This window comes from Cadophora gregata (assembly GCF_030347475.1).
Source record: "Cadophora gregata isolate MNR1 chromosome Unknown scaffold_16, whole genome shotgun sequence".
In the NCBI taxonomy this organism is placed as follows: Eukaryota; Fungi; Ascomycota; class Leotiomycetes; order Helotiales; family Ploettnerulaceae; genus Cadophora; species Cadophora gregata.
Window position 1 is genome coordinate 233,069 of NW_026695939.1, and position 14,056 is coordinate 247,124.

A 14,056-nucleotide genomic window follows, 5' to 3' on the forward strand; every position below is an offset into this window, starting at 1 on the left:
CAGGCAAATGACATCGCCTGGACCTTGGTTCGGTTCATTCACAAACATCCCATTCCTCGCTTCTGCATGGAGGACAATCTTGGTGACAAGGGTGTGAGAAGTCCAAGAAGTCACGAAAGGTCTCAAGCGAGGCAGATTGCCATATTTGTGGTTAACCTAGGCTCTTCAATTCATTGCGTTCCATTTCTGAAGCAGGCAATGCACGTGGAGTACTGGACGCGTGGAATCAAACTGCTAAGGAAACCCCCAATTATCCCCACTCAGAACAGCATCTTCATTTGCGTGAATTCGCCCCATTCTTTTTCCTTACTGTCCTCGAGCTCAATCACACCTGCCATCTTCTAATTTATTGATGCTAATATCTCATCGTCCCCGCTGCAATGCCACTTTAAGCTTAATGAAAGCCCCCCCGCATGAGCCTGCCAGCCTACTACCCCAGATTCTTCCATTTATGGCTATAATTCTTAGGGACCTCTCCTTGGCTTCATCGTATGTGGATAATATGCGATCCAATCTGCCTTTCTCGTAAATATTTCTTCATCGTCGAAAAGTGTGTCCTTGTGCAATATGGATGAATTGAACTTTCTTGCCTTGGCGATTAGCCTGTATCTTCCATCGCCGCCTCTTAGTAGATTCCTAGACGACAGGAACACAATTCGAGGCTCGGCAGGTGCCCAAATACAATGCAAAGTTGCCTCACGTCAGTAGTGCTCTAAAAATGTTTGCCCCGAGGGCAATTGATTCTTCCATAGTGCCACTTGTCGTCACCTTTTATACATGTATATCAGGGCCTCTCGTTGCCTGGCCTTCGTTATGTGTTTCGGTTCCATCCCTTTTTTTTTTTTCGAAACTTGAGTCGTGTCGCTCTTCACATTCCCGGTCACAATGAAGTCCACTATTGTAGCTGCTGGTGTACTACTACAAGCGGGGATGTCAATCGCGAAGCCATACCTTTATGAAACGAATGGCATTGTATATAATGTTGAGTCTCGAGATAGAGTATTTAAGGAGAACGCGGCAGCCATTGAAGTTCGAGGGATGAGCCTGGAGCAGGCCAATGTAGCTGATAGTAAGCAAATCCCTCAGCATCTCTCGTGCTAAACTAACAGGAACTCAAGGTTGCATGGACTCCTACAATCTGGACGAAAATGGACCAGGCCCTCACCCAACAGGCAGGCCGTAAGAAACAAATCATGGTAGTATTAAGCGTATGAACTGATAGTTAACCAGTCGACACAGGGATCCTGATTTCGATTTCTTCGATTTTTGTTCTTCCTTCATTCGCCCAACTAAGACGTACACTGTGACAATACGAACCAGCACTCCAACCCCGCCAGTTGTAACAATCACTGTGACTGCTACTAAGACGTCTACTTCGACCAAGCCCACTACGACAAGTTCGCCGCCTCCGCCCCCACCTTCACCTCCAACTACAAAGAGCACCTCGACTCAAGATGTTGTGACTGTTACTGTAACTGTGACCTGGACAAGCACAAGCACATCTTCGAAGCCAACAACTCCTCCAGCACCGCCAACAACAAGTACTACGAGCAAGGCACCTACTGCGACGCCTACATCTACATCTGTATCGACCTCATCGTCAACATCCCGAGCCCCAGTTTCGCCGACAACAAGCACAACGAGCAAGACTCCAACACTCACTAGAACATCTACATCTATATCCAGCTCTTCATCATCATCCCAGACTCCACTACCGCCATCCACCACGACCGTACCACAGTAATCACTGCTATCATCCAGCTCGTATTTACCAACTAACCCTCTTTACAGTCCCCCAGCAGCAACCGGCTCCCTCTGTCCAACCCCCATCGCCGGTCAAATCTGCGGCGTCACAGGATGGGGCTACGCCGAGAACAACCTCTACTACGGCTCCTCCATAGACGCAGCAACCTGCCACCAACTCTGCCTCGCCAACCCTGACTGTAAAAGCTTCCAAACGCAGGATAGCAGCTACGATGCGCCGCAGTGTAATCTGTACAAGGTAGATTCGTCAGGAAATAATACCATTCCTGGCGCGGCGCCGTATGTGTTTTATGATCGGGGGTGTCCAGATTATTCTCCTGTAGGTTTTATTTTCTTGTCACCCTTTCATTTGCCCTGTCTCGGAAGATTCGTTGGAGTAGTTGGTTTCATATGCATCGAGAAGACATGCTAATGGCAGTGTCTTTTCCAGGCTGCATGCACAAAAGTCGCACCACCAGCCACAACCCCACGACCTACCCTGACCCTTGGGTCCGGCCTCGTTGAACGACAGAGGGGTGGTGGTGGGAGACCTTCATCTGCGAGTCTGCCTTGGTTCTTAGAGCCGTTTGGGCCAGAGACCATCAGTGAGGTATGTAGTTGTATCATCACGCGGCCTCCACCCGCTATTGGGTATACGACGACAGTGCGCTGGTAGATGGGGGATTTATGGGAATGAGTTACGATTGAATGTGTTGGCTTTGATATATGGGCGAAGTCCGTTCTTGAGGGCATTGTGGCCAGATGGATTGGCAATGTGTCTTAAAACTTCTTCTGATCTTGGGGATCGAATGTCAGCAATTGGAACTAAGCAAAAGCGAATGTACTTGCTGGAGGGTTTGGATGGTTGCGATTACTGCTGCTCCATAGTTTTGTGAACCAATCCACCATGATTCAGTATTTTTGAGTAATGTGATCAAAATTATGATATAAGCACCTGTCAGAAGAAGCACCAGCTGTGTCAACTCTGCCACGCATGTGATCAGATACGTCCACGATACCCCAACCAAAGTAACAACATCGTTAAATGGTAAGTACATCTAACCAAATAAGCAAATCCCAACCACAGCCGAGACTGCCGAAGAAGTGAGGCCCTGTCTCGGTTGTACCAGTCGCCAAATCAATCGTATACGAACACCAATTACCGATTCGTAGATTCGTAGATTCGCAAAACATATTAAATTACGTTTAGTAAATGGAACCTGACACCCATTAGAGTGTTGAGCTTCCGATCGGGTTTTGCTGTTTTGGGTTTTGGATCGCTTTTGAGTTGAATTCTTTTGATTTTTCATTTTTATAGCTTTGAAAGCTGTGTGATTGATGTCCATCAGGCAGAAATCTTTAAGCTTTTTGTTGATGTAGGTGTTGATATTTTGTTTGGGTGGGGCAATTAAGCGAGCTAGCCGTTCCCTTCCATTTTCCGAAGCCGGCGATCAGATCGCCAGAAGAGTGGGCGTTGATAATGGAAGCTTCCTTCTTTAAAAGGTACAGGTAGAGGAAATCTGTACTCAAACTATCTGTGTGGTGCTAAACGAAGATAGAAATAACTCTTGTCATAATGCTCGGCTGTTTCTGGCCAGTTCAAAATATGTGCTATGAGACTCAGGAAGGGGACTGTTCTATGACGCTGAAGCAAAATATGGATGTAAAGATAAGCTCTTGGACTCTGTACCAGAATAATCAACGTGTAAAAACTCCATTACGAGTGATCACTTTTGCCTATAGTGGCATGCCAAACACTCTAAGTACCCAAGGGTAACACATTCAAAGCCCTTGTTCTCGCTGATTGTATTTCAAGTGAAGAAGCAATTTAGCCATAATGCAGAAGTCCTAGACAAACGCCATTTTATTCCCCGACACATATCCCGTAAACTCCTTCCCGTGTATGCAAATTGGTATCTCAGCTTTCCCTCTCCACCTCCAATTCATGGCGAACACCAATTATCCCTGCCACTTGAAACGACTCTCACGAAACATGCTGACCATCCCGGTAGGAAGCAAGCCCTTGTCAACGATATTCAAGCCACCAAATCGTGCAATCATGTTCGAAGCATACAATTGGATGACCCATTGCTGATAAGGGCTCAAGGTGCGCCACCTCCCACTAATAACCGCAGTCACCTCGGCCGTGACCTTAACCTTCTCAACAGCAGGCTCCATGGTCAATAATTCGTAGGCTCTCGCCAGGTTCCTGGAAGTAAGCTCTTGGTAGCGAGTGAACTCCTCCATTGTGAAGAAGCCCTCCTTGCCATACTTCATCTTGAGGGAGTAGTCCGGACCAGAATGGCGGTACAGGCCGTTCTCGAATGCCTCCTTTGCACGGCGGTAGTCGTTGTCCTCTTGGGTGAAGAAATTATCCATGAACACGTCGGGTCTGTTACAAACGCTGCCGCGGATCAGGTAGAGGTCGATGAATGGAGACTTGAGGTCGAGACCACCCATCGACATTGGGAAGTACAGGTAGCCTTCCGGGATGTCAGTCACACCGAAGCGATCAGTGAGCATCTGCTTCAGTGTGGAAGTCACACTGCCACCACTCCTGGCGAATAGCTTGGCCTGGATCCGAGCAAAGGTCTGAAGCAGCATATCGACGTGAGCAAGGCCGAACGAGTTGGAGGATTTGCCGAAATTGTTGCTGAAGAAGCGTGCACCGTAGATGTTCCAGACGTGGATCCAGTCGAAGATAGACTTACAAGCATCGAGTTGGAGTCGCAGCTCTTCGATGTGGCGATCTACAGACTCTTGGTCGATAAGAAAACGACCGGATTGGGAGTCGAGCTTCAAGAAACCCCAGCGAACATCGCCCTGAGGAAGAGAGGGGTGCACTTCAGCGAGAGCGCTCGAGCTATTTCGGGGGCAAGCAATACGAACGCTTCCAGTCTTCTCTTCGTTGAAGTCGAGGCCGGCGAGGGTGGCAAACTGTGGATACAGAGTCAGCAATACTATCTTCACAAATCTTGTGCCAACGAAGACATTCGCTAAATGAGAAGACGTAAAAAGCATACCTTGGTCATAACATCCCATCCCTGGACACATTGATCATCGGATCCCCAGAACCAGATGTCATCATGCAATCGGTACAGGCGGAGGCCATTACTTTCTTGATTGAAAGCAAAGTCAAGACAGAACAGGACAGTCTCGGCCAAGAAATCGCTAAGGGGCCCGCTGATGGGAGTTCCACGCTGACGAATCTGAACGGGTGCGTCTGGGCCATCCTATAGGGCCAATCAGCAAATTTCCAAGGCACATTTTCAACAACACCATGTCATGAGGGGAAGATAGCTCAGAGGGAGAGAATGAAGAGCTTACCTGAACAAACTTCATAGGAGCCTCAAGCGACCGGCGGAAGAAATTGACCCAGCGTTCGGAAACCTTGAAGAACTTGAGTACAGCGAACATGGTTGAGTGAGGCAGTGAAGGCCCAAACCAAGCAAAATCAGTCCGGACTACAGTCACGTCCTGGTTCAGGCGAGTCTTCAGGATGATCTCGGTAGCAAGGGTGTGCAACAGAGTCTGAGTAATCTGCTGCCCAGACTTACGGGTGTCCTGTTCATCCTCATTATCATCGTCGTAGCCCCCACGTTGCTCCCGAATATCTCCCTGAAGCTGTTCCATGAAGATCTCGTCCTTGAACTGAGCTGACCGACGAGCCTCCACACCATTCTTGGCAACACGACCTGGAAAATCAGAACCAAGGAAGTATTCACGACGTTCACGGTCAGTAGGTGTCATCCGTGCAACCGTTGACTTCCAGACCGATTCCGTTTGCTGGAACTTCTCGAATACATTCTTGAAGAAGACAGACCATTTGACACCGATGTAGCGGAGAAGGATGGTTTGAAGGAGGTCCTCATCATGGTAAAAGCGGTATCGACCGTTGAGTTGGCGTCTCTGCTCGACAGGAGTTCCGGCCGCATCCCACTTCCACTTGTCCAAAGCTGACATTCGCATGTTGAGGACATCGGCAATTTCATCGAGGACTACCTTGTTGTTGAGAAAATCTTTGAGAACTTTTCGCTTCTCGTCAGTCACAAGATCGCTCCGAAGAAGACCTTTGATAACCCATGTCAAGGAACCTTGGTCGAAGTGCACGTCTGAGGCCATCTTCTTTTCAAAAGATTCGGTTTCCAGGCGGAGTGTGTAATAGGCAGATGTGATGTCCTTCGTGGAAGAGAACAGCTTCGTGAGGTACGAATCGATGGCAGAAGTGTCTGTCTCTCGGGCTGTGAACACCATATCCTCCCATTTCTGACGTTGGTCGTGCATCTCCTTGCGTCCAATACTCTCGAAGCCACTTCCCATATCGGCGTCTGATTCTGCTGTCTTGTCGACATTGGCAGAGAGCCACTCGTTAACCAACTTGCCGTAAAGTGCAGCATACTCGTACTTCAGAGAGTGGATATCAAGTTGCTTCTCCAGCTTCGCTTGCCACTCCTGCTGGATCGTAGTGGATACCGAAGGATCAAACTTGGCTTGCTCCAAGAATCTGACCATGTTGTCGAAGTCGGTGGATGCATTGGTATCAACCGCGCCCAGGCCTAAGTTGAGAAATCGTAAGGTCAGATATATACTCTTTCAAAGGTGAAGTAATTACCAAACTCAGCGACAGCTGACTTTTGAGATATCAAGAGCAGAAATTTGACTTGGCATCCGAAAGGGACGACCATTAGGAAGGGGAACTTACCTGGCAAGGTTCCATCATTGATCTTGAGTAGTGCCTTGACCTTGCTGGCTTGGTCCGTGTTATTTCGAGCAGTATCGAGGAGTTCGGCCTTGGCAGTCTCGAAGCTGTTTCGTTGATACGAGATCTCATCAAGCTTGATAGAGGTAATCGAGCTAAGGGTCTGGGAGAGGATATCCGAGGAAGCCATGTTGGCGGAGATCGATCGAACGATGTTGAGAGACATTGGAAGAAGCGATTCAGTCTGTGCAACGAAAGTGTATGTATTCGAATGAGTGTTTGTCTGCGGCGGTCGCGTTCGGAACTGCACAAGCAAATTTAAGTTGAGAGTATGAGGTTGTGGAATTGCAAATTTGGCGGGACAACTGTCAATTTTATAGCAGAGTCGAGCCTCGTGCCTGAAACACAAACTTCAACCTCTTTCAGTCGTTAACGAGAAGAATCAATACGAAGGTCCTCCAGGCCACAATCGACAGAGTCACGTGTGAGTCATCGGTCAGTGAGGCATTCAACGGCAGTGCTGATTGCGGCTCGCCGGCAAGGGGCCTCACTAGCCGTCCGCATCAACAATGGCAGATGGAATAGGCTGCATAATAATGTAAATCAGGCTGCAAGTAAAAAGTTCCTTTCTACTTTAGTTGTGGTTGCAACAGATGCATATTCTCAAGAGAATAATCAGTGCGAAAGCGATATCAATACAACAAAGGCATTTTACTGATTTTCGAATTCTGCACTCACGGCTTCAGACGATGCGAGGTACACTCGAATGTATAGTACAAGACAACTTCTCTCATCTGCACCTACTTGCTCTCCAGGTCGAGTACCCAAAAAAGAGATCTTGACATAAGCTGACTCCAGCGTAGTAACGATAACAAAGCAAGCCAACAGGGTTCAATGGCACATAGATAGAAATAGCATTGAGGAATGTATCTTATCTTGACGCTTTAAGCAATGCACAAAGACGTGTGGAGTTCAACAACAAACTCTTTTTGGGAAATGCCAAAAAACCAATGATGACACCGTAGCCCACTTGCTTCATCGAAACTATCTAAAGAAGATTTGAATAGCCACCGCAGAACCAACAAGAAGAGCAACTAAAATGAAGTATAAATTCAAATATAAGACAGATGTCTGACAAAGGAGCCAATTTTGCACAGCATGTGGCTTCCAGGAATTTGGTCTCAACTTCCTGGCGTCCTTTGAAGCCCTAGCCGGAGACCAGTTGTCTCGGTACCAGCTTAACCAGACGACGCATGTTTCCCTCTGGCACATCTTTAGCTCAATGAAGTGTGCGCTGAAAGAGCCTTGTCATATATCAAACAATCGGGACGGAAGATACCTTGCTGGAGCAAGCTCGAAGTTGATACGCGAATGGCTACCGTCGCATCCAGGTGTACCCAGGCAGCCAAGCCTCACCTAATCTTACCCTCCCAGCTCCCCACTTAAGGAACTGACAGTCGTGCAATCTCCTCAAGATTCTTTGTTCTCTCCGTCATACTGCTCGGCTCGAACGATGGAGTCGAGGAGGGAAGAAGCCGACGATCCAGCAACACGCTGCAGGCAAGATCATGGCGGAAATGGGCTGTATAGGCATTCTACTCCACTGGGATAATCAGAACACTTGCACAAGGAGCGGTGTAGAGAAAACCAGAAGAAGTCGGATCGATTGAAGGTGAGATAGAACTCGTGGAAGTTGGGAGCGTCAGAAGCCAAGTTGCCTCCTGATTAGTCATCGGAATTTTTCCTTCAACTTACTTTTGCTTCTGACAACTTCTGTCGCCAGCTACAAGCAATACTCCAATCGACATAATTGATTTCGTTTCTGATGGTTACTGGCTACCAAAAGGAAGGTCAAAATACATGTCTGTGTCACAATATACTTAATCTTGCGTCCTCGTTGTCCCTTCGCGTTGATCACGCTATTGACAACAGCTATATATTTCCGGTCTGCAATTAATGCTCCAGACCCTTCTTCTTCAACATCAAGCCGCCAACACGTCGTTCATAACATCGTCGTCCTGAAGCTAGCTTCGGTCTTCTCGGCTTCAGGTTCTCACGAACCACTCCATTCAAGATACGATGATCGTAATTGCGGGGTCCCCAACAACATACCCCGCCCCGTGGGAAATCAGTTCAAGATTTGCTCCATCTCAGACCTTCACACGGCCATCATTATAGGCGGAATATTTCCTACGCATTTAGCCTCAATGTTTTATCCAAGAAGCTGCATGTCAAATATGCAGGTACCAACGCGGAGAGGGATTACCTTTCTCCATCAATTGTCCTGTTCTTTTGCTACCCCTCTTGTCTGAGCCGCAAGCTCACAGTTGTTCGGAGCGATCTCCAAGGTTAAGATCCTGTAGAAATGAATTAGTCGCCATACCGGTTCACTAAATGGACCTTGCCGACGTTCTTCCGCGATGTCAATAGTTAAGTTTACTGGAATCCCGGCGCGCCAGCCGAAGGATTTCTGTGGGCTACCAAGTCGTCATGCAAGATCCTAATATCAAATGGACTATATGAAGGCTATATAGAGTATACAAAGTTTTGATTCATCTGGTAATGGGATTGTCGAAGTCATCAATTACAATGATTACTTTCCGTTTACTTGCGTTTGCCAGTGCGGTGTTGACCTTCGCCCATGGCGTTAGCGCGGCCCCATCAGATTCTTCGGTAGGAACCAAGAGCTTTCAATACAAATATAATGCAGTAGCCATCACTGGAGGCGGCTTTATCACTGGTATCATCGCTCATCCCAAGGAGAAAGACTTGCTCTATACCCGGACAGACATTGGAAGTTCTTACAGATGGGACGCGCCAAACGACAGATGGCTCCCCCTAACTGACTTCATCAGCGAAGCAGATGTCAACTACCTCGGGACCGAAAGTTTTGCCTTGGACCCCACGGATCCAGATCGGATCTACCTTGCTCAAGGACAATACATCACGCAGAACAACTCTGCGTTCTTTGCTTCGGAAGACCGAGGAGCGACATGGAAGATCTATCCAGCCCCGTTTCCTATGGGATCGAATGATCTTGGTCGAAACAATGGCGAAAGACTTGCTGTCAATCCCTTTAAGCCCAATGAGCTGTACATGGGAACTCGAACGCAAGGATTGTGGAAATCGACCGATCGGGCCAAGACCTGGACCAATATCACAAACTATCCCGACGCTTCTGCAAATGGAATCGGGATCGTGTTTGTCATTTTTGACCCAAAGAACGAAGGTACGATTTATGTTGGAGCAAATGTACCAAATGGTCTTTACTCTACCACAAACGGCGGCAAGACATGGAAACAGCTGCCAGGTCAGCCCAAAGACTGGAGCGCTGTCACAACTGATCCAGACCATCCTCCTCAAAGCACTGGCCCACAACCAATGAAAGCAGCTCTCGCCTCGAATGGAGTCTTGTATGTAACATATGCAGACTTTCCTGGCCCATACGCTGTTCAATACGGGGCTGTGTACAGCTTCAACACCAAGTCATCGAAATGGACCGACATCACACCCGGAGCAAGCAATTCCTTCCCCAAGCCATTTACTCCACAATCCTTCCCACCTGGAGGCTACTGTGGATTAAGTGTTGATGGGAAAGATCCAAATACCTTAGTTGTGGTTTCGTTGGACCGTGATCCAGGACCAGCATTGGACAGCATGTACTTATCCCACGATAGCGGCAAGTCATGGAAAGATGTCACGCAACTATCGGCACCATCAGGTACTAAAGGATTCTGGGGACATCCAATCGAACAAGCTGCTTTGAAAGACGGTACTCCTGTTCCCTGGCTCAGCTTCAACTGGAACGCTCAGTGGGGAGGGTATGGAGCACCTTCACCTATTCTTGGCGTCGCAAAATTCGGTTGGTGGATGGCGGCTGTACTCATTGATCCTTTCAACAGTGATCACGTCATGTACGGCACAGGAGCCACTATTTGGTCGACAGACAATCTCAGCAGAGTTGAGTCAAACTGGGCACCAAATTGGTACATCCAGGCTCAGGGTATTGAGGAGAATGCAGTCCTGTCGATGATCAGCCCGACAGAAGGAGCGAATCTGTACAGTGGACTGGGAGACATCAACGGAATGAGACACGACGATCTCACAGTTCCGCAGCCCATGTTTGGAACTCCTGGATTTTCCAACCTCGATGGCTTGGACTGGGCTGGCCAAGCTCCTAATGTGATCACACGCTCGGGAGGCAGTGGCACAGAGTATGCAGACGGCTGTGGCAATGGAGCATACTCAACAGATGGTGGATACGGCTGGATCAAGTTCCTCACCTGCGCACCTGGTGTCAGCAACACGACCTGGGTCAATGGCTTCATTGCAGTAGACGCTTCAGCAAAGTCATTCGTGTGGGCCTCTCACTCCTCCGTTGCGCCAGCAAACACAAGTGGGCCGTATGCCACTCAGGACTTCGGCAAGACGTGGACCTCACCACGCGGACTATCGGTCCAGACGGGTAACTTCAGCGCTGATAAAGTCCAACCGAAGACCTTCTACGCGTTCGACACCGGTGTGTGGTATATCAGTACCGATGGCGGAGTATCCTACACCTCAAAGACATCCAAACAAACTGGTCTCCCAGCAGGTGCAGGTGCTGCCCCAGTAGTCAACTTCCTCAAAGCAGGGGAGATCTGGCTTCCCCTCGGACCAAACGGATTATGGCATAGCACCAACTTCGGCAGCAGCTGGAGCAAGATCGGTGGCTCTGGTATCACAGCATCTCAATTCTCTGTTGGGGCTCCCGCTCCTGGCCGCAAGAACCCAGCGCTCTACTTGTGGGGCAAAGTGAGTAAAAACGGCGTGCAGGGTGTGTATCGCTCTGATGATGCGGGTGCGAGCTGGGTCCGGATCAATGATGAGGCGCATCAGTATGGAGGGCCGAAGCTGATTGTGGCTGATACGCGGGTTTATGGAAGGGTGTATCTAGGGACGTTTGGACGTGGAATTGTCTATGCGGATATTGCTGGAGAGGGGAGCGGTGTTCTTCCAGGGACTTTTGGGATATAGATGCGACAGAAACTTTGCTTCTAAGTCTGGGAATAAAATTCTCGCGAAACAATGACAGCCATGGGAGATCGGCTTGGCAAACCCTTCGCTTAGCGTCAGGAAATCAAAACAATCACGTAACATATCTTGCGCAACAAGCAGGTGATCTTAAAGTGTTGGCCATACGCCTATCCAGGGCTGCGTCGGCACGTGTTCCTTTTGCATAACAGTAACCGTGCACGACCGAATGAACAGAATCGTTGGAAGGAAAAGGTAGCCAAAGAGATCCTCCCTCAGATAGCATGAATAGTCAGTTGGGTACGTATTTTTGATGCTGAAAGTATGAAATCCCGAAACAATTACTACTCAAGTATCCCCGTAGCTCCATAGCTGGGTCATCGGTATATGGTTGTTCCGCACGCCACTATCCCCAGCTAATTGTGTGGCGTGGCCAAGCGAGGGTCATAACAAAATAGGTCAGGGGAAATAAGAATGGCTTTGGCTGTATAATTCCTACGAACGAAAATAGAGAGGACATAGTGGCCGAAATTCAATCGAGTTAATGACATAAAAGTTTCTTTGAAGTTGAATCACCTCACACGCATCAGTGCAGATTGATTGTTCGTCTCTCCGGCCCCCGCCCTGCGTGTTCATCATAGATCTCTCCATCCATAATCCCATCAGCATAACAGCACCCCACAAATTCAAAATCATCCTCACTTCCATCATTTTTTCTTCTTATGGTAAACGGCATATTCCCTCCATTAAATACCCAGACCTCATCCCCACACTCCGTCTCCCAATCCCCCAAGCCCATCATTCCATTCTTCGTGATGAAGAAAGTCTGATTCTCAACGTATCTGTGCCAAAAATCAATATCGTTAATCGTTCCTAAACCAGTCTGTAAGAACTCTGAGATATCCGCAAAGTCCTGCTCGTTGGGGCGTCGTTCCACCCACTGCTCTTCGTTGCGAATCAGGTTGCTCACTACAACCCTGTAGAATGCTTTGTTGAAGCTTTCTTCTCCAAGACCGCCCGCAATTGCTGTATGGTACTCGAGTCCTAATTCCATCCAAGATCGCAATATCTCCGCAATGATTGCAGGTTCTTTAGCAGCGATATTGGTAAGTCTTTTGCCAATGATGACAATGGTGTCCACAGCAACACCTGTCAAACCTAAAGTTCTAATTTCACTCGAGGGCTCTGATAGGGAGTTTACGTCTAATTTTAGACCCGCACATGCGTCATAAGCTTCGTATCCCCATCGGAGATACCATCTGTCAACGTGATGAGGTATCTGAGGCAACTCACAATCACCCATATCACAGACCCAGGTTGGCAATCCATGTGTTCCAAAACCCGGAGATGGCCGTTGCTGCAGGACAAGAGGGAGAAGATTTCCATGATTCAGTATTATGTCCAATGTAAACGCACTGTAGATTTGAGCAACCGATGTTCCGTAATCGCACTTGTCCAAGAAACGGCGTTCCATCAGGGGCGGCAATAAGCCTAATAGACCAAACACTTTGTCTTTGGGATCGGTGGCTTTGCGTCCGCACCACTTTATGATGGTCCGAACGGGCTCTTCGAATTGAGAATGAGCACTGTTGATCCAAATTACGTTGCAGAATAGCCATCCCAGGGTACGATCCATTATTGCTGACAGGTCGGGCGAGGTTGGATTCCACATGAAGTCAGAGAGCTCGGTCGGTAAACCAGTGCCAGTCCATACATGGGAGCATTCAGTAAGTGTATCCCATGACAGTCGAAAGGGACCCCAGAGAAACACTTTCTTGGTTGGCAGAATTGCTTCCTGTACTGTCCAAACACGATTCCACCACGGATGATTAGCGACTCCAATACTGGCCAACGCATAGATAGGGCCTTCAAATGCAGAAGCAGAAGCAGTGCATGGCGGGACTGGAAGGCTACGATTTGATATCCAGTTGAGGCTATCAATGATAGCTTCTGCATCTGCCTGATGAACACTTTCGTTGATCTCATCCATCCAAATGAGACACTGATGGCAATTCGAATAGACCTGCCCCATCAAGCGCACTTGTACGGCTTTTTCCTCCTGGTTCTGCTGATTGATACACAACTGGTCTATCCACATTGTTTTCTTCTCATCTTTCCGCCGCAAACGAAGGAGTGCGGCGTGAAGGTTGTCGGTAACGAACGTCTCTTGATTGTCCACGAGTATACGCCGTTGGCTTTCTGGATCACCCCATCGATATGACAGCGCATCGTAGACGGGCTTATCTGACAGGCTGACGACTCGGACCTCACATTTCACGAGGGCTTGAGGGCCATCGCTTCCATAAGGAAGGATATCCAAGATGCGGATCTCGTTCTCAAGCATAGCGACTTCGAATGGGAAAGTGACTGCTGGAGATCTGCTGTGTGAGGTTTGAACGCGTAATTTTTCGAGGTAGTAATTTGAGGTTGTACACTGGTGGGGTCGAATCATCCCATGCGGATCCGCTGACGTGCATCAAATATCATGTACCTTCGAGGCACAATCTTAGTAAGAAAAGGGGTCTGCTGATGACTTCCACGAGTGACCAATCTCTGTAGAAAATTAGGTATGCGAGTCTCGCGACAGAGTATACAATTAGG

At 48.3% G+C, this 14,056-nt stretch overlaps 4 protein-coding genes across 5 annotated transcripts; 2 read left to right on the top strand and 2 right to left on the bottom strand.

Annotated features, from left to right (window-relative positions):
* Positions 1-885: 885 nt before the first annotated feature.
* Positions 886-2,419, top strand: ONS95_005330 (uncharacterized protein; the record flags this gene model as incomplete). The annotated part of the gene is made up of 5 exons (XM_058498733.1): positions 886-1,069; positions 1,119-1,179; positions 1,240-1,740; positions 1,792-2,083; positions 2,195-2,419. The coding sequence occupies 5 exons, from the start codon at positions 886-888 to the stop codon at positions 2,417-2,419; spliced, it is 1,263 nt and encodes a 420-aa protein (XP_058350998.1).
* A 419-nt stretch (positions 2,420-2,838) lies between these two features.
* On the bottom strand, positions 2,839-8,126 carry ONS95_005331 (uncharacterized protein). Of its 2 annotated transcripts, XM_058498735.1 has the most exons (4): positions 6,446-8,126; positions 5,071-6,299; positions 4,767-4,976; positions 2,839-4,680 (listed from the first exon to the last, which is right to left on the bottom strand). In XM_058498735.1, the coding sequence occupies exons 1-4, from the start codon at positions 6,666-6,668 to the stop codon at positions 3,703-3,705; spliced, it is 2,640 nt and encodes an 879-aa protein (XP_058351000.1). In that variant the 5' UTR covers positions 6,669-8,126; the 3' UTR covers positions 2,839-3,702. The 2 variants fall into 2 exon arrangements, with proteins under 2 accessions (XP_058351000.1, XP_058350999.1); XM_058498734.1 differs by lacking the exon at positions 6,446-8,126 and having other exon boundaries at positions 2,994-4,680; positions 5,071-6,435.
* An 878-nt stretch (positions 8,127-9,004) lies between these two features.
* On the top strand, positions 9,005-11,458 carry ONS95_005332 (uncharacterized protein; the record flags this gene model as incomplete). The annotated part of the gene is made up of 1 exon (XM_058498736.1): positions 9,005-11,458. The coding sequence occupies one exon, from the start codon at positions 9,005-9,007 to the stop codon at positions 11,456-11,458; it is 2,454 nt and encodes an 817-aa protein (XP_058351001.1).
* Positions 11,459-11,915: 457 nt separating this feature from the next.
* Positions 11,916-13,864, bottom strand: ONS95_005333 (uncharacterized protein). The gene has a single exon (XM_058498737.1). The coding sequence runs from the start codon at positions 13,797-13,799 to the stop codon at positions 12,042-12,044; it is 1,758 nt and encodes a 585-aa protein (XP_058351002.1). The 5' UTR covers positions 13,800-13,864; the 3' UTR covers positions 11,916-12,041.
* Between the last annotated feature and the right edge of the window lie 192 nt (positions 13,865-14,056).

What these genes read in the sequence shown, in the direction of transcription:
- ONS95_005331 (XM_058498735.1), bottom strand. Translation starts at nt 6,668, where the DNA reads ATGTCTCTCAACATCGTTCGATCGATCTCCGCCAACATGGCTTCCTCG. An exon ending in CTCCTATGAAGTTTGTTCAG is followed by an intron (nt 4,977 to 5,070) that starts GTAAGCTCTTCA and finishes TTGGCCCTATAG; the next exon opens with GATGGCCCAGACGCACCCGT. An exon ending in GATGGGATGTTATGACCAAG is followed by an intron (nt 4,681 to 4,766) that starts GTATGCTTTTTA and finishes CTGTATCCACAG; the next exon opens with TTTGCCACCCTCGCCGGCCT.
- ONS95_005333 (XM_058498737.1), bottom strand. Translation starts at nt 13,799, where the DNA reads ATGCTTGAGAACGAGATCCGCATCTTGGATATCCTTCCTTATGGAAGC.